This window comes from Esox lucius, chromosome 22 (genome assembly GCF_011004845.1).
Source record: "Esox lucius isolate fEsoLuc1 chromosome 22, fEsoLuc1.pri, whole genome shotgun sequence".
Taxonomy (NCBI): domain Eukaryota; kingdom Metazoa; phylum Chordata; class Actinopteri; order Esociformes; family Esocidae; genus Esox; species Esox lucius.
In genome coordinates this window covers 4,337,254-4,356,339 of record NC_047590.1, presented here as the reverse complement: position 1 = coordinate 4,356,339, position 19,086 = coordinate 4,337,254, and the positions used below count along the sequence as shown (strand labels likewise).

Sequence of the window (19,086 nt, the reverse complement as noted above, 5' to 3'; positions counted from 1 at the left end):
GCAAGCAGCTCTAATTCTCCTTCACAGACGATCATGTTGCAGCCGAGAGCCAGATCAATACCATTTGCTCGACACACGGGAGGACTGAAATCCATAAAAGCGCTTTTATTGAGTAATTAAACACCCATTACTGTCCCGGGCAGCCAAACAATAAATTTGATAAGCCTCTCGGACGCAGATCCACACGGGTGATTAATGCCCTGGTGCATGCAAGGCTGGGACGGCATGGAGACGACGCTAGGCTATGGCCTGTAGCCTAGCGGGGTAGAGCCGCCTTCCAGGGGAGCCAGGATTATGGCGCTTCTCGCGCTCACAGGACACACTGGAGGGTTGCCAGCCAGGGGTACTTTGGCTCTCGGGGTACTTGGCTCTCGGGGTTACAGGGGGCGTGGTGGGGCAACAGCGTTGTTCCTCAGCAGCTAATGACACGGGGTTACGTCGTAACATTTGTGTAGGACGAGGGACTTTGGAACACAAACGGGAAAAAAACAGGTCCTACTGAAATGTTGCTGTAGCACAGGTTAAAAGAGAAGGTTAGGGACACGTCTTCAAAGCCATTTTTATGTATCTGTGTCCAGTATGGACATGTTGGATGTGCTGTTTAGCACTGGGTCAATGACTGGAAGTCTATGAAAACCATTTTACAATTGCACTATTGGTGGTTTTATTATATTTTTTACTGTTATTTCGCTCAGGGACAGAACTACAAGGTTTTTTACCTTTTCAGATCTGAGATTAGAAACAGTGACCTTTCATTTACAGGCCCAACGCCCTTGACCACTAGCCTACCCTGCTGTCCCAACATGGGGTCCCTGTTCGGCCTTCACGGGGAAAAATGGTACCAACAATATCTGAATATGAATCTGGGGAAGTAGACAAATAATTTCCCAAATCTCTAACTTTTCCTTTAAATAAAATAAAAACGTGGGCACAGCAAACAGCAAGTAAACTTTTTTCGACAATACATTGTGAGTTATGTACAAACTGTGTAACCACATAAAAAGGTCACTCTCTACATTTACCACTTCGACACAATTTCTCACAAAACGTTTCTGAATGTCGCAAGGAACAAGGTCCCGCTAATGTAGCCCACTGCCATTCTTTAACTTTTTTAAGGTCTGTTGCTTTCTACGTATTCACGAGCCGCCAAATTACCCACAATCCCGCCCTTGTTGTAAAGCATTTAGCCTTGTTGCTCCAACAATATGGCATCTGAGTAATTCTTCTTAAATATGAATAGTCCATTCAGTCGGCCCATTGGAGTCTGCAGGCAATGCCCCCCTTTTCCATCCTGACAACAATATTCAGCGCAGCGCTCTTGGCAGTTTCCCGGAGAAACTAACAAAAGAAGAACTTGAATCTGTCACTGACGGCTTCAAAAGCATTCAGCCTCCACTGAAACCCCTAGTTCTTGGCGAAAGCAAAGTGATTTGACAACAATGGACAAATCATACAGCGGTTTATGAGCTTTACGGCGCACAATGGCACTCCTTTTTCCAAAGCACACATAAGTAATCATGTCAATGAGAACCCCCCCGGACTCTCATTGGCCCAGAGGAGTGTGGAGAAGAGGATGAATCTGTCAACTGGGTGGAGGAGGGCCAACTTGGCTAAGTCTCTCAATTCACCACTACCTCAGAGTGTTGTGAGGTTCTTTTGCATAACAACATTAAACGACACAGCATACGGACACGCAAACACACACACACACATTTTGTTCTATCCAATAAGTCTTAAACGAGTACAAGTGGAGAAATGTTCTACTTAAGAAAATCCAATGATAAAAACACAATATATATATATATATTTTTTTTTTATAATGCATTTGTTTGCATTTATTTTTTTATTTTGATGTGCCACTTTGACCCAGAACAACACCCACAAGGACAGACACCCACTCAAAAGTCAATACCACGCGTGGATCTGCCTACATGCGTAATGTATGAAACCAGGTTGAAGAGTCCAGAGTTGAATCTCATTACCCGGTGTATACCATCATTAGCCGGGTCTGGATTATCCAGCCAGCCAAACCCTACCATACACACACACACACACACACACACACACACACACACACACCTGTTGCCACACCCAGACAAACACACCATTCTCCACAGGTCCCCAGCAGCTCAGCCTGATTATACTTCTTCTGGACCTTTACAAAACACTCCTCTGGTCCGTCCTCGCTGTCTGTTCCTCTCCCCTCCCTCCTGGAGACAGGCCACTGGCTGCCGTTTTGGCCTTACCCCACACACACACACACACACACACACACACACACACCCCAGCCACTCAAGGTCCTTTGTGTCCATCCGCTGGCAGCCTGCCAAGCTGTCAAACACGCACGCACACACACACACACACACACACAGCTCTGCAGAGAAAGTAGCTGGGTGAATTAAAATGCTCGGTAGGGACTTACTTGACCACAGCTGACGAGAGAGAGTGAGTGATCCTTCTCCAATGATCGTCGGCCTAATCATGCTGTTCACCAGACAAGACGCATGGCGCAAGATAGCGCTTTAGATCATAGGCAGGAGGGAGAGGAGTTGAATCAATTCTCTTTCTCTCTGCTGCCACGTTCCCCATCATTCACCTGGTTCCCTCATCAGGCAAATTAATGTGAGGCCGCTTCGCATATCAATGTTTAGCTCTGATGTTCATATCAATAACTTCACAGAAATGGCAGAAGGTCTCATCTGAAAACACAATGTGCCCGATAGGCTGGGTTCAATGGCAGATCTAAAGAAGCCGAATATCCACCAGGACGAAGTTAGCTTTTAATAAATGTTTAGCATATTTAACTTTTCCCGTCGTGTCTGTAGAGTGTCCGTGCTAATATCTGAAAATGAATCACAGCCAGTGGGGAGGCTGAGCACGTTTGAAGCCAAGCAAGGTGAGGAGATACTGATTACAATTCAGAATGGGCAGCAGAAAAGGAGGAGAAAGAAAATCCAGTGCTTTGATTTGATTAAACCTATGAAAAGGGTGCATTACGTACCAGAGGGAACCTCAAACACCTTGAGTACTCGCCGTCCGCAGAAGAGAAAATATTGAACTGCTGTTTTAACGTCAAGGTGAATTTAGCCGAACGCGTACTCTGGATGAACAAATAGCGGGACGGTGGCGAGGTGTGCACTGTCTGTTTAAGAGACCACAGCGGAGTGTAGTAGAGGCTATGGCGGTTTTAAACATTCGTCAGAAGATTTACGCGACTGTTTTACAATAACGGGGCCTAGTCAGAATAGCACGATCAAAACCCACAAAAGGCTGATGAATACAACGTGTTTACATTCCTGTTAACGGGCGGTCATTCCTGCGCTGCTCAAGCTCAAGTTTGTTCTATTTTCATCGTGGTGAAGACATAAAGTGTCCCTTACGTGATCATACCCGAAGCGTATCAGCTTCCGGGCCGGACAATGTGTATAACTGCATTTAAACAGAATACATCTGGACACCTCCCCTCTCTCTGCAGAACACCCCACAATACATGGGGCTGACAGCACTCAGAATAATAACAGGATATGTACACAGTCTGAGGGAGGGGAAGAATGAACAGATCACTGGAGGAAGGATTTAGGCTTTGTCTCAGGGCCTATCATACTGTCAAAAAGAATGTCTTTGCCCGTACGCTGTCATTCAGAAAAACAACAAACACACAGGGAAAAAAAACTGTGTGAAACAGACAGCAAGAGTTGCCAGACTGACTTGAGAGAAGTGAAGGAGGAGGAACAGGAGGAGAAGAGGGGGGGGGGGGGTGTAGGGGGAGGCTGGATGTCAAGGATTTACGGATTGGCGTCCGTTCATCTTTCCGGCAGCAAAGCGAACGCTTCTCGTTTTTTGTGAACGGTGTACCCACAGTCAGCTGCCTCCCGTCGCCACCGCCGTGCGCATCACCAAGATCACTGAAAGAGTTGTCAACGTGCACAGCGAGAGACGCACAAAGACAACATTGCCAGCTGCCACAAGTCCAGGGACTAGTCTTAGAGGACAGACAGATGAGGAGCGAGGGAGGGAAAGATAGAGAGAGAGAGAGAGAGAGAGAGAGGGAGGGAGGGAGAGAGACACTCTGTGAGGGATTTGCATGAGCCAGGCTCCCTTGGGGTTGATCCACGCTCGGCGAAACGGGAAGAACACAAAAGACAACACTTAACATATTTGCGAAAAGATGACAACCCTGCCTAGATCTCATCTGAAGCCGGCCTTTGTCAGGAGCAGCCAACAAGAGAAGTCCACGGATATCTGCGAGCGACCGTCTGACAAATGTCTCTTTCTTTCACATTACAAGGAAACCATCTACTTACATCTTCCTCGGCAGCAATTCCCGCAGGTTCACTGTATGCGAGGGAGTAATTTCGGGAGGTATTGTGAGAGGGCTTCTTTAATGGTAAACATTACAGACGGATGGAAACTGTCAGGCTCATTCCTTTCTATGGTCCCACAGGGAATAGTCCAGCTAGCCTTAACGCCAAACTGCTCTCTCTATTCATTTAGGAGTCAGAGAGAAAATCACTAGCTTGATAAACACAGTCATTGTGAGGACACTATTACACATTAGTGTCTCTGTTTGTTAAGACAGTTTTCTTTGCCATCTCTAATATCTCTACTTTCCTCTTCATTTATCTCCTTAAGCAGCTACTACAGTGCTTCTGACAGACATAAATGAACACATTAGGAATATGATGAGGCGATTGGTGCTGCTGATAATTTCTAATGTCATAGAGGGACACGTAGCGTAGAGAGATAAGGTCTTCAATAGCACATTACAATCTAATGTGAGAATGTATGCACACACACACACACACACACACATACACACTTCAACTAACAAAACACACACACGTACATGCACATCGACCTCACACAGTCTCACACACACACACACACACGTCCCACACGTCCCCCACTCAAACACATAATAGCAGCAGCAGCCAGTGTAAATAATGTGAGGTATAAGTCACTTTCTGTGCCTGTAGTCTCCACAACTTCCCTCACTCTGTCAATTCAGCAGGACAACGGCCAGTTGGAAACACACAGTCAGGAGACTGATCTGTGCCGCCTACAAGCAATACATCACTAGACTACACAACTTTGAATGTCAATTTCCTTGTTTAGGGAAAATAACAACGCAAAATTGCGTAAATATCGGTACAGGATGTTGGCCCCCAGAGGAAATGTGCAGTGTTGAAGAATAGTTTTCATTGTTCGCACAGGCTTTTGGCTTATGTGACAAGAGATTGTTTATTTGTAGGGGGTCCGAAGTAAGATATTTTAATTTAGATACAAGGGTCATGATGGTGCGTAATGGAATTTAAAAACTGAATACAGATGTATAAATCAGAATTCAGATGTATAAATCAGCCGACAGATGTATAAATCAGAATTCAGATGTATAAATCAGCAGACAGATGTATAAATCAAAATACTGATGTATAAATCAAAATACAGATGTATAAATCTGTGCAAAAAATATCTGAGAATAACTGAACTAGAGCATTACAGTAAGTGCCAATTTTTAATTGCAACGGCATTTGTTAACATAAATCTGAAAGAAATTCACAATTACATTATAATAAGCCACAACAAGCGAATTTACGTGCACTAATAATGACAGAGAGTAGGCAGACAATTTTCTTCAAACAGACAAATACCAATAATATGGTCTGTTCTATCATTCAGTATAACAAAGTGGATTTTCCAAATGAATTACCACGTAAAATACGGGTACATAATTTGTTTATATTCAACCGACGTATGTGACTAAACCACATTAAGAACTGTGATGCATTTCTGACAGAGACTGGGGGTAGGGGTAGTGACAGCTGCTGACCCCCTCTGACTGGACTCTGACTACTTTATGACTAATAGCTGAGAAGGCTAATATTAACATTAGTCTATCCTGAAGAATAACAGCTGCAGAGTTCAAACAGAGTAAAATGTCACATTAACAAAATGCTGAGGTTTAAATGCTTTTGGTGATGAAAGTAGAATCCTAACTCCTATTTGTAACTTACACTGACCACATGAACATACAGTGAAACAGGAAATAGACAAATATACTTGGGATTAACACACTATCTGTCCTGCACCATATGCTAATATTTAAGACAACAATTCCGGCACAACAAAACATTTCTTATGTTTTTGCAAAAGGTTGCTCTTCATTTTGAACAGCACAATTGTTTTTATGAGGCTTATACATCGGTGTTACAAAACCAGTCCAGAAACGGGACAGATCACAATGATGATCTTCTATGATGAAATACTGAAAATTAATTGGTGTTTTTTGCATTCACATTAAAGACATTCTGTTTTGAAGCACAACGTCTTATTAACGTTATACCAATTTAAGACATAGACCTAATTTTCTATCTTCAAAGCTGATAAAGGCCTAATCATGATAAACGACCTCCCGTGTTATTCACAATTGCTTAACAGGGTTTGTCATTTCTGATTAGGTTAACAGTCAATTACTATCTAGGACTCACATTGTTTGGGGTAAGCATCGACCAAGTAGGATACACATTTTACTAACGAAAATTGAATGGTATATTTTACATGATATTTCATATATTACTGTAACAAAAGCTAACAGCGCAATCTCCTGCAAACTTTGCTCGTCTCGTTTACTAGGCTACATTACAAACAGCGTTTGTCGGTTTGAGCTATGTATTTAAAACGTGTTCCGGTATATAAGTCGTCAGTCATCAACGCGTGAAAGGGGTTTTATGGCTGCAGCGATTCCGAAAACATCAGCTTCATAATGAGGTGCATCCAAAACTAGCAAACATCAAGGTTCCGTTTCCATTCACGGCGACCTTCTGATGCGAGGAATATTCCATTAGATACTGGACTGCTAATCATTTGTTTTCCCGAAAGTTGCAACAATTCGGCCTATAATGCAGTATGTTGCCAAATGATTTGTATTTTTTAATCGTCTTAACTTGGATGCAAGCCTGAGGATGAAAGGCCTAATAGTAAAAATCTACATAGGCCTAACGTTGCAATGAATAATGCATAATATAGACAAAGAATGCCTATACAAACCCACATATAACTATCAAAACAATGCACGCACATGCAAAACAGCTCATTAAGCACCAACATTTTTCCCCCCTATGTCATTATTTTACAGAAACTGACACAAAACGCATGCTTGGTGGGGGGAAAAAAATAGCCAAAACCAACACAACAACAAAACAAAAAACAGTTAATCAAATGAAAGACTGGAAAATAACCTACCATAGACGCTGCTGTTACTGATCATTTCTCGCTGCGAATAATGGGGGAGAAGAGGGGACAGCATTGGAATTTGAACGAAGAATTCTGAAGGTTGTTCTTGTTTTTTTTTGTTTGTTTTTTTACCTAAGAAGCACTTCTCTTCAATCTCACATTTCAGTTCAACGTGGGCCCTGGTCAGGTAGCGCTCACCCAATACTCTAACCTAGATGCATACTAGCACAAGCAAAGAGCACCCAGGCAGCAACAAGCCGTTGGATAGCACCGTGGAGGCGGGAGCAAATAATACGGTGCACCCAACTAGTTCCACGTAAATCATTTACGCACCGATTGCTGTTAATTATGCTGTAGTATACAAAAAGTTGCACGCGGCGACATCGCTGCAGCCCGGCACAAAATACTCACGCACTATTCTAGCCCAGTCTGGTGCTTTAAAAATAGATTGTGTGTCACAAGGACTGTGACATTGTATCCGCTCGGCCGAAGGACAGGATGGACACTAGGGCTACTTGTTGTAATCATCATATGCACGTATACAAGTTGACTAGTTTGAAACAATTCAAATATCCGCCCAGCATCCGCCCCACATGCACTGTCATTCAAACCGAGCGTAGACATGAGGTTTTAATTCGAGCAAACACCGTACTTTACAACCATCAAACAAACTCATTAATGAATGCATCGCATAACATAACCAAACAAAACTAGTTTTTGAATGTGAATGGTTAAATCCCGTTTGAATTATTGCGTCTCGGAGGGTGGTGGTCTATCTACGAATAAAGCGCTCGGGTTCCGCGATAACACAAGGCTCAGCTCTATCATCTACTTTAATTGCGGATATCTCGAATCCGATTCTGGAAAGGCTTACCTGTATGTGCGACAGGTCAACCTCTGGGGTTAGGGTAACATCGATCCACGGTAGAGTTTGCTGATGAATGAGTGTGCGGTAGGTTAAGCGAGGCTGCGTGCGATTTGAAACCATTCCAAGTTAGCGCAGACAACACTGACCACAGCCACTGCCATGTTGGAATTTCAAACCCTAAAACAGCTGCTTCAGAGACTGACCAGTATGCATCGCATTGCGCATGTCTGTAGCCGAAAGACACGAAATTCAAAGTCCCGCGTAAAGTAGTTATGCAAGGTTATTATCTTGTTATAGGAAACATATATCTAGGCAATGTTGTTGTCTTTCGGGAAAAAAGCATACGCTCGTGATTGTGTCTCCATTTAAAAATACAGTATTGTAGGTTATGTATAGATCGTTCAGATCTATATAATTGATAAAAGCTGACTTATAATTCTTTATTTAAATTTTATTAATATACATTTTCCCAGGTTTCGAGAAATCTGTGAATGCATTACATGTGTGTGTGTGTGTGTGTGTAAAATACAACCGCAGACAACCACACACACACACACACACACACACACACACACACACACAATCTTTCTACTCGCCATAGTGCTGCATATCATAACGATAATTATAGCACCAATGTCGAATTAGCAATCTGAGTCCTAATTAGAGCTGAAATGTCCCAGTTAGCACATTATCAAAGAATCAGCGGAGAGAGCACATTTAAACATGATAGAAATACTGTTAGATGAAGTTCATGGTCTCAGAGAGAGAGGCTGAATTGCAATAGATCCCAATCATCGTAGCTGATACCTTATATTTATTTACACAATCAAAGTCCTGGTAATGAGCGCCCTCAGTAGTATCAGAAACAGTGTTAAAATAGAAGAAACACATTAATTAATAAAAACACTTTCTCACAATAGGCCTTTGAAGAAATACCAAGTAGTGCACGCAAAAGCGCACGCGCACAATCCTCCACACATCGCGCCCAAACTTTCACAGCCACACGTTAGGGTGTGCGAGAGGGCATACACCCACCTACACACAGAGGTTAAATTGGTAATTATTTTTTAAAGTGCTATAGAACTGCCCCCAAAAGGGTTTGCTATTTCGATGACCATTTTTTTTAACAGAAAATCTCTTCAATTCCCACTGTATGCTCCCATCTGTTCCACTCTGTTCCCCTTCAATTTAACCCCTGAACACACATGGCCCGGCTGGCTGGCTGACTGGCTGGGTGGCTGTTGACTAGTGCCTGGTTCTGTATATGTATGGTTTTTACTGCATTCATGGGCTTTTCACAGGGATCTCAGATTTGTGTATTGTCAGTTCAGCTCTTGGAGCTATTCCCAAATTCCAGAGCTCTAGTTTCCTCCTCCCAAAACAGCATCCAATGTGGGTCTATCAATCTGTGGTCCAGTCGCCTGAAATCTAAGACATGAATCATTCACTGCACTATGGTAAGCTACAGATTTCAGGCTGATAATATTTCCTTTGCAATTGTTAAGGCCGATGGCGCTCAAATATTTCTGTTATAGCCATTTCATCAAGCACCTCGTCATAATCAGAACCCAAATTGAGCGATGACAAAAATGTTATGCAAGAAGTTGTACTGTGACTTTGGCAGAGCCCACTCCTTGGCAGTGGAGAGAACATTTTCCAGATCAGTGTTCATGTAGTTATATACTTTTTTTAACAATACAACAATACAACATTGACATTTTAAATGTTAAATTAAAATCAATTTACAGTATTATTACACAGAAAAACATTACCAGTTTAGGTTTTGTGTGGCAAGTACATATTTCTTGATTAATAATATTACATTGTATTTTATTAAACCCTAAAAATGAACTCCAAGGTTCCTGTGGCCAAAACCATTTAATCTCTTGTTGTTAAATAATATTAAAAAAAGAGTTTAGGTGAAGTCAAAATTAGGTGTATTGTACAAAATAATCGGATCCCCTATGACAATTTTTTTAAGAAATTCACTCTATCAAACTGTATCAAAACTGTCTGGTTTCTGGGACCAATCAGATGCAAGTAATTTTCTAGGAAAAACCGACAAAACTCATCAGTTTCTGGATTATATCTCAAATGGCTTGGTCTTTGAGGAGAACTATGGGGTGGCATATAGCCTTTGGCTGCAGGAAGGAATTTGATTAACCAGGCAAGTGGATACCAGAAATACTATCCAGACAGACAGACAGAGAGACTCACAGACAGAGAAACAGACGGTCACACTGACTGCATCCGACCGAAAAGCAGACACGTGCAATGTTTGCACCTTTGGTTTGAGTGGTTCAAACGAGATTCGGGGCCCTCGCTCATTTTCGAAAGACAGAGAATTTCCATCTCAGATATTTTTGAAAGCTGCACTGAATTCTGGTCCGAGGCGGACAGAGTTGGTCGGGGAATGCTGCCGCTGTCGCGGTACAGAGACAGTCAGTGGGTTGGGGGGGGGGGGGGGGCTCGCCCTGTGAAGGCCTGGCGGTCACAGCCCTGGTATATCCATGTGACTGAGGCTCACACAGTGGCTGACTGGCTTAGAGGTCATTCTAGAATACAGCCATGCCGTGTGCAGTGTGGCCATGGAAACACACGCTGACGCACACGCACGCACACACACACGCACACACAAGCTGACGGACACTAACACACACAGACACACACACACACACACAAGCTGACGGACACTAACACACATAGGCGCACACACCCAGACACACAAACACATGCTTGCACACCCTGCAATTGCACTCGTCACATCTTTCCAATTGAATTTCTTTCTCTCTGTTTCATGCTATATTTTTCCTTTCCTGTTTGGCTGAATGAACCAGAAGTGTGATAGGTGTGTATGTCAGACCTTATCCAGGAAGTGCTACTATAGCTATGCTCCAAAAATAAACTACCCTTATGGACAGACAGGCCCACTATTTGCATCTAATATTCAAATTGCGGTGAAGACAGCAGCTCAGGTGATACTGAATATTCAGCGGGGAAACACGAAACATTTGACACTAATGTTCAAAACACAACCTAGCGTAGCACCCCCCTGCCCCCCAAAGTCACTGACCATTTTAATTCAGTTTCCAAAAGAACCGCTGGCCCAAATTAATAACAAATTTGCAAGAGCGCTCAATCCACCACAACCAACATGTTTCCTAAGAGTTATGGATAGGCAGTGGTGTGTGTGTGTGTGTGGGTGTGTGTGTGTGTGGCAGAATGGAAATGATGAGGCGGTTCTGAATGTCTGCTGTGGGCTTAGCATCCCTGTAAACCCCCTCCTATTCAATTAAGAGCTAAAGCTCATTAGCAGCAGGACCACATCATTACCTCTGAAATGGTTAATGACTTAGATTAATGTAGCACTTAAATCACAACTAGGCCTGCTTAAATTCCACAAGGCCAATCCCACACATGCAACAAAAACACAGACGTGAAAACACACACACACACACAAACAAACACCCCTCACTCACACTCACACACACACACAGTACAAACACATGCCTGTGAGATGCAGTGATGCAGAAACACACACACTCACATGCACAGACAAACACACACACACGCGCACGCGCACAGACTCACTGTGGGGTCGGAGCGAGGTCCCTAGTCATGTGACTGAGTGGATTTCAGCCCAAGGACTTTGATGCCACCCTGGATCATTACACCAAAAGCTGTACTTTTGTTTTACAGCAATTACAGGAAAAAATATCTTTGTTTCTTTTCGGCCATCCTGAAATGGAGAATAAAACATTGTCTGGTGTCACATTATTAGACGATTATGCATTATTTATTAGACCAGTCATTCCAAAGAAAATATCCTAAACGTATTTACGGGCTTGATGGGTTTCCTTCCTTAAAAATAAAACAACATTAACTAGCAGATTTAAATAAAGAGTAAGCAGCCTCATCAACTGTCAAAAAGATGAAAGGTCCAAATTGAGAGGATATGTTTTACATACAATACCCTAGAAATCAATCTCCTTTCCTTCATGTCTATAGTCCTCAAATCACAGATATAACTTTTCTCTTCATTACAAATCATTATACAAACATTTAACCTGCAATATTTATTACCAGATAAAGATGTCAAATACAATTTCAGCTAAGCTGAAACCTCAGATGGAAATCTATCCTTTCTACATTTTCTTAGGCATGTTCAACACAATCTGCTCCCTTGGTAATATATACCTATGTGAAATGATAATAAATAGTGTGTTAGTGTCTCCTATCAAGTACTGTTACATTGCATACAAAGCCCCAGTGAATAGAGAACACTGATGAAAAAAGAAAATAAAACCCTCAGAAGCAATGAAAGCCTGAGGGAGGAAAATGAGTCTTCACAATGAAACCCAGTCACTGGTTTGTAGTGTTAAGAGAATCAGAAAGGAGCACGACGAAACGGAGAGAATGGTCAGACTGAAGAGTTTGTGTGCGCCTCTGCTGGTGTGATCCCCTTCATGACGGACTGAGACGAAGACCCTGTTGGGCTCGGGCTCAGATTGAATAGAGCCTATTGAGCATAAGCTACTAAATCTGGCAATAAAGGCAATGTGATTTACTGTAAACGCCACTGGGCCCGCTGAGACACATTCGTAGACACATCCGCGCACGCACGCGCACACACAAACAGGCCTGTGTATGTGCATGTGCTTCTGCCTACCTGCTCGTGAGCAGGCAGGCAGAAACACACGCACATACACACACACACACACACAAATTTAGGTACACTCACACACTCCCGTCTGGCCGACTCGCCTCTGCTGCGTGAGCCGCCACACACACACACTCACACACACACACACACACTCACACAGGCCGGCTCTGTTCACCCACTCATGCGTCTCGGCGGCGGTGACTTTGACAAATAACCAGGAAGTCCCACTGCTGGTTTAAAACTCCAAGTTGTTCAGTTGCAATTCTGCATTTGTCCCGCCTTAATGGCCGTGGAAGTGGCTTTGGTGGTAATCTGTCATTGATTGATTAGGCGCCGGCCAAATCCCCACGCCGAGTCCATTGGTAGGCTAGCCGGCTGCGGCCGTTTGAACGTGCAGGGGAATGCCTGCTGTATCAAGGGACGACGCGCGCGTGTGTCACCAAGGCTACTATAACAACGCGTCCTCTCATCCACTCAGGTGGGAAGGCTCGTTAGGATCCCAATGCAGCGGCCGATTGGACACCGGACGTGCAGCTACTTGGTTCTCCCCCTGCAAACAAACATGAGTCGGCAGCGCGTCACGCTCCGCCGGATGTCCTTAAGACGTCTCCTGTTGGCTGGGCAGTTGCTGACTAAAAACTTCCGACTAAAAACGGTCTATCTGATTTCTGACAGTAGCCAATAGCAACACGTTTCAAGGTATGTAAATGATGACCTGGTGATTGCATTAGAGAGCATCCATGCTTTCGTTACTTCTAGATTAGATTACTGCAATGCTCTTATCTCTGGTTATCCAGACAAATTAATTAATAAATAAACTTCAATTAGTGCTGCACACAGCTGCTAGAATCCTAACTAGAACAAAAAAATTTGAACACATTACTCCTGTCCTGGCATGCTTACATTGGCTGCCTGTTAGGGTTAGGGCTGATTTTAAGGTTTACTCTTAACCTATAAATCAATACATGGACTTGCTCCTACTTACCTTGCTGAAATGATCCAGCCATATATACCTACACGTAACCTTAGATCGCAAGATGCAGGCCTTTTAATTGTACCTAGAATTTCTAAACAAACAATTGGCGGCAGGGCCTTTTCTCATAGAACTCCACTCCTGTGGAATGATCTGCCAATTAAGGTTAGAAATGCAAACTCAGTGCAAACTTTCAAGTGTCTACTAAAAACTCATCTCTACAGCACGGTTTATAATTAGGTGTAGCCTGGCCCGGGGGCGTGAAGGTGACCAGTAGGCTTGATACTGTCCACCCTTGCTGTCTTGCCAGGTGGGCTCTCGTCGCCACTGGGATGCCCTCCCTCCAATGCCCTTCGGGGGAAGAGTCACTGGCTTGTTGTTGATTCTCTATTGCGCACTTGTGCAGTTGGGCTGTACGCTACTAGCAATACTCGGCCCTCATTCAGGGGGGTTGCGGTTGGTGGGTGTCCCTTTGGTTGATGCCTGGCAATGTGGTTGGATTGATTTCCTGCCTGTTGGGCCCTGTCCGGGGCCTCCCCCGGGTAGGGCCACAGTGTCACCGGACCCCCCCGTCTCAGTTTCCAAGGTGTTACGCTGCTATATTATTGTGCTGGGGGACATGAGGGATGTACTACTAACTTTTCTCAGTTTCCTCCAATTTTAAATTTTAGAAGGAGATGAGGTCCTGGTCCACACCTGCGGATTACCTGGTTTGGGGGGACCGTTGCTGTTCCTGTCCTTGTCCACCTGGTCATACTTCTGACCTAGTCTAAAATCAAATATACTCTGGATTTAGCCAAGAGAAATTTATTTATTATTCCAATTGGACTCTTAATATCTCACCCGGCGCAGCCAGAAGAGGACTGGTCACCCCTCTGAGCCTGGGTCCTCTCTAGGTTTCTTCCTAAAATTCGACCTTCTTAGGGAGTTTTTCCTAGCCACTGCAATTCAACACTACTGTTGTTTGCTCCTTGGGGTTTAAGGCCGGGTGTCTCTGTAAAGCACTTTGTGACAACTGCTGTTGTAAAAAGCGCTTTATAAATAAATTTTGATTGATTGATTGATTGATTGATACGCGCGAGATAACCACATTCAGAAGTTTAGGCCGATTAGTTTGTGGTGAGATTCGCTAGCTATGCATGTCTAGCACATGGAGGAGATGAGCCATATAAGAGTCCACAGAAACCTGCTTTCGAATGGCCGCAATGGGGGGGGGGGGGGGGGGTGCAGTCACATGTCGATAAAGCAGAGCGGCTTGTTTAGCCATAGCGTCGTCAATACACTTTGTAGACCTTTAAATTGTTGTGTAGGCTGGTTTCCACAGTGGGTAAGCTTTAATTATTAATTTTTATTTGATTCAACACAATGAGATAACCTAAATATATTCTAATTAAATTCTGATACAATTACCCGTCATTTTCGCACACCGTCTTCATTCCATATTGGAACCAAAGCTTAAAAACATAATCTTCACAGTCTCTCAATCAAAGAATAACACGGTATTCTCAAAAAAAGCAAGAGACGTCTGGGCCATGAGAAATTGTACATGAATTTTAATGGAGACACTTAAATGGTAATTATTCCTGCTCGGCTAAAATGTGGAGCTAACAAATGGAATTCAATCAGTGCAGGCGCATAATGACGGTCATTAGGCAGAAAAATAATAATGACATCCTATCTGCATTTCAACCTAACTACTCTTTTACGTCGGGTTCTCTAAGCTAACTCGCATCTCCATGGTGATATGCCCTATTTTTCTTTCACGGCACTCATGACTGTTAACCACCTCATTGTTTGTGGCTTAGAATAAATGCCAGACTTCATCTAATTAAGTACTTGAGAGGTGTGCACTTGTATTCGCTCTTAATTGAGAGTAGGAGAGTGCCGGCGTCATCGAATGCTTCAGCTCTCTGTCGTCTTGGCTGGGCCTTTCACGTATAGTTTATGGTACACCGTCCTGGCCTTTTCATGTGGGGTAGTCCTTGGTAGGCATCTTGCGTAGATTTTCTGGCTGGTATGTGCAACGCCTGATGAAACATTTTCCGAGGTATTGAGAAATGTCTGTACATCACAAATGCTTCAGTCTGTGTTATATTTTGTATATTCTGTTCTTTATCTTTGACTGGATTCAGAGAATGTGGGTTTATGGATCTGCCTTTGAAGGGATCGAGTCTTACTGTCGCATCATGGGCCTTCCTTGCACAGCATCGTAAAGTGTACCTTAAGTTGCTACGGTATGGGTTCAAAGGTCGTACTCTTACTCTGTTTGGGAAACACTAACAGCAGTCTTCCAGAACATCTTTTAGTCTCCAATTGTTTACACAACCATGCTGAACATAGAATAGGCTGGTGTGTTTCTTTTTTCTCTCTCTGTGGGTGTGTGTGCGTGCGTGGATGTGCGTGTAGCTGGGTGTCCTAGACTATACCTTTGTGGTTTCCTCTGCTGATTCAATGGTGCTCCACTTGGATGGACTCAATCAGATATCTAAAGCCCAGTGAAGGGTGCTGTTCAACAGGGCTTGCGGTACAACGCTGTCGCATGTCCACAAAGGGAAGGTAGCTGTTTGTCAGACGACCATGGACACTGTAGACAGAACAAACCAAAAAACAGCACTGGTGTTGGAACAAGAGGAACACCCAAGGCAATCAATGGATCTAACAAAATGTGATTGAATAAAGTGAAACGGTACTGCTAAATGTCAACGATATTCTACTGTTAATCAAGAAGGGTTTTGTTGTAATTTTATGATTATCTGTGGTGATTTGGGACGTTTTTTTTTTTTTGTACATTTGCTTGATGATTACATTGTACAGCCGTAAAGAAACACAGCAAACTGCCTTTAAAAACCACACTGTATTTTACTCTCCAATCTCTCTGCAAAATGACTTGAGAATTTCCCTCTGTGCTCGCCAAAAACATTCCTCTCAGTGCCTGAACATTAATAATAGAACCTTGGAGAGATAACAAAGAACTCACCAAAACAGTTTAAAGGACCAAAAGATTCAGGCCTCAGAAGCGATTTTTTTCTTGAATACCTTGAAGATAATTGTATCTTGTCCTGGGGTGCGGGCCCTTCAGAGAGGCAAAGCCAGGATGGGGTGCACTGAGGCATTTCCAATTTCAGCGTGAACCCACATAACTTTGGGCAGCGTCCTCAGACAAATGACCACTAATGTGAGACCACAGGTGACCTGTGGCAGATTATTGTGGGTTAAGGTGAGGTGGTCCACCGATTCCCCTCCAGACAATGTATTTGAGGATTGCACGGCCTGGAATGGAATGTGCGTTACAGTTAGAGAATGAGCTGATTCACTTTCAAAGCAGTTACTGCCGTTTACTTTTTGTGTCACACAAAAATATTTTTTGTCACACAGATTTTGTCACACTTTCCTTCTAACCTTAGTGAACACATTGATAATAAACCAATAACTCATTTTCAAACTGTCTTACAATACTTGGCACTAAGGCACTAAAGTCATCTGTGATTGGTGGATTTAAGGGGGTGTGGTTTGTGTGTGCAGTTCTGCCAGAACTCAGTTGAGCTTCTTTACACGTTGTTCTTTATATGAAACACCCATACATGTACTGTAAACACACACACCATATATATACCGTGGATATAAAAAGTCGACACACCCCTGTTAAAATACCAGGTTCTTGTGATGTAAAACAATGAGACAAAGATAAATCATGTCAGAACTTTTTCCACCTTTAATGTGACCTATAAAGTGAACAATTCAATTGAAAAACAAACTGAAATCTTTGGGGGAGAAATAAAAAACTTGCAATAACCTGGTTGCATAAGTGTGCACACCCTTAAACTAATACTTTATTGAAGCACCTTTTGATTTTATTACAGCACTCAGTCTTTTTGGGTAGGAGTCTATTAGCATGGCACATCTTGACGTGGCAATATTTGCCCACTCTTCTTTGCAAAACTGCTCCAAATCTGTTCAGATTGTGATGACATCTCCCTTGCACAGCCCTCTTCAGATCACCCCACAGATGTTCAATTGGATTCAGGTCTGGGCTCTGGCTGGGCCAGCTGAAGAAAAACAGCCCCAAAGCACGATGCTGCCACCACCATGCTTCACTGTGGGTATGGTGTTTCTTTGGGTGATGTGCAGTGTTGTTTTTGTGCCAAACATACCTTTTGGAATTATGGCCAAAAAGTTCAACCTTGGTTTCATCAGACCATAACACATTTTCCCACATGCTTTTGCGGGACTTGATGTTTGTTTTTGCAAAATTCAGCCGGGCTTGGATGTTTTTCTTTGTAAGAGAAGGCTTCTGTCTTGCCACCGTACCCCATAGGCCATTCATATGAAGAATACAGGAGATTGTTGTCACGTTTAGCCAACAGCCAATACTTGCCAGACATTCCTGCAGTTCCTTTAATGTTGCTGTAGGCCTCTTGGCAGCCTCCCTGACCAGTTTTCTTCTCGTCTTTTCATACATTTTTGAGGGACGTCCAGTTCTTGGTAATTTCTCTGTTGTGCCATATTTTCTCCACTTGATGATGACTGTCTTCATTGTGTTCCATGGTATATCTAATATTTTGGAAATTATTTTGTACCCTTCTCCTGACTGATTTCTTTCAACAATGAGATCCCTCTGATGCTTTGGAAGCTCTCTGCGGACCATGTCTTTTTCCCTGAGATGCAACTAAGAAAATGTCAGGAAAATCCTACTAGAACAGCTGAACTTTATTTGTGATTAATCAGTCACTTTAAATGATGGCAGGTGTGTAGTGACTTCTATTTCTATTTATGAGTTTGAATGTGATTGGTTAATTCTGAAAACAGCCACATCCCCATGTATAAGAGGGTGTTCACACTTATGCAACCAGGTTATTGTAAGGTTTTATTTTTCATTTTTCCCCCTCGAAGATTTCAGTTTGTTTTTCAATTGAATTGTTCACATTATAGGTCACATTAAAAGTGGAAAAGCTTTATCTTTGTCTCATACTTTTACATTACAAAAACCTGGCATTTTAACAGGGGTGTGTAGACTTTTCATATCCACTGTTTATGGACACAGAGCAGGTATTTAGGGCTCTGCAGGATGTTTTATTAACAAAACCAGAAATGTTAGTGAAGGGGGTGTGGGAGTAATCCAACTTAACAGATCAACCACTGTGAAGCTGCAGTCGCCATTTCGGGAATTGCTGTAACGCTGATACAACTGTTGGGGGGTGCGTTCACACCACATTATATACATGTTAATATATATATATGATAAACCGTACCCAAATTATTCTAGCCTTAATCCTAATCCACAAATATAAACCTGACCCGTTAGCCTGCAAAAATAGTTTCTGTCAGGATTTTTTCATCCTGAAAAGGTCG

At 43.0% G+C, this 19,086-nt stretch overlaps 1 protein-coding gene across 3 annotated transcripts in view; it reads right to left on the bottom strand.

Annotated features, from left to right (window-relative positions):
• Positions 1–8,265, bottom strand: part of LOC105020003 (fidgetin) — a 31,179-nt gene extending 22,914 nt beyond the window's left edge. The window contains exons 1-2 of one of the 3 annotated variants that reach the window (XM_010886620.4): positions 8,108–8,265; positions 7,243–7,273 (exon numbers count right to left, since the gene is read on the bottom strand). In XM_010886620.4, the coding sequence (XP_010884922.2) occupies positions 7,243–7,273; positions 8,108–8,221 (145 nt within the window). In that variant the 5' untranslated portion in view covers positions 8,222–8,265. Of the gene's footprint in view, positions 1–7,242; positions 7,274–7,365; positions 7,691–8,107 lie in introns of those variants that run through there. The other 2 variants (XM_010886621.4, XM_010886622.4) reach the window with 2 other exon arrangements.
• Between the last annotated feature and the right edge of the window lie 10,821 nt (positions 8,266–19,086).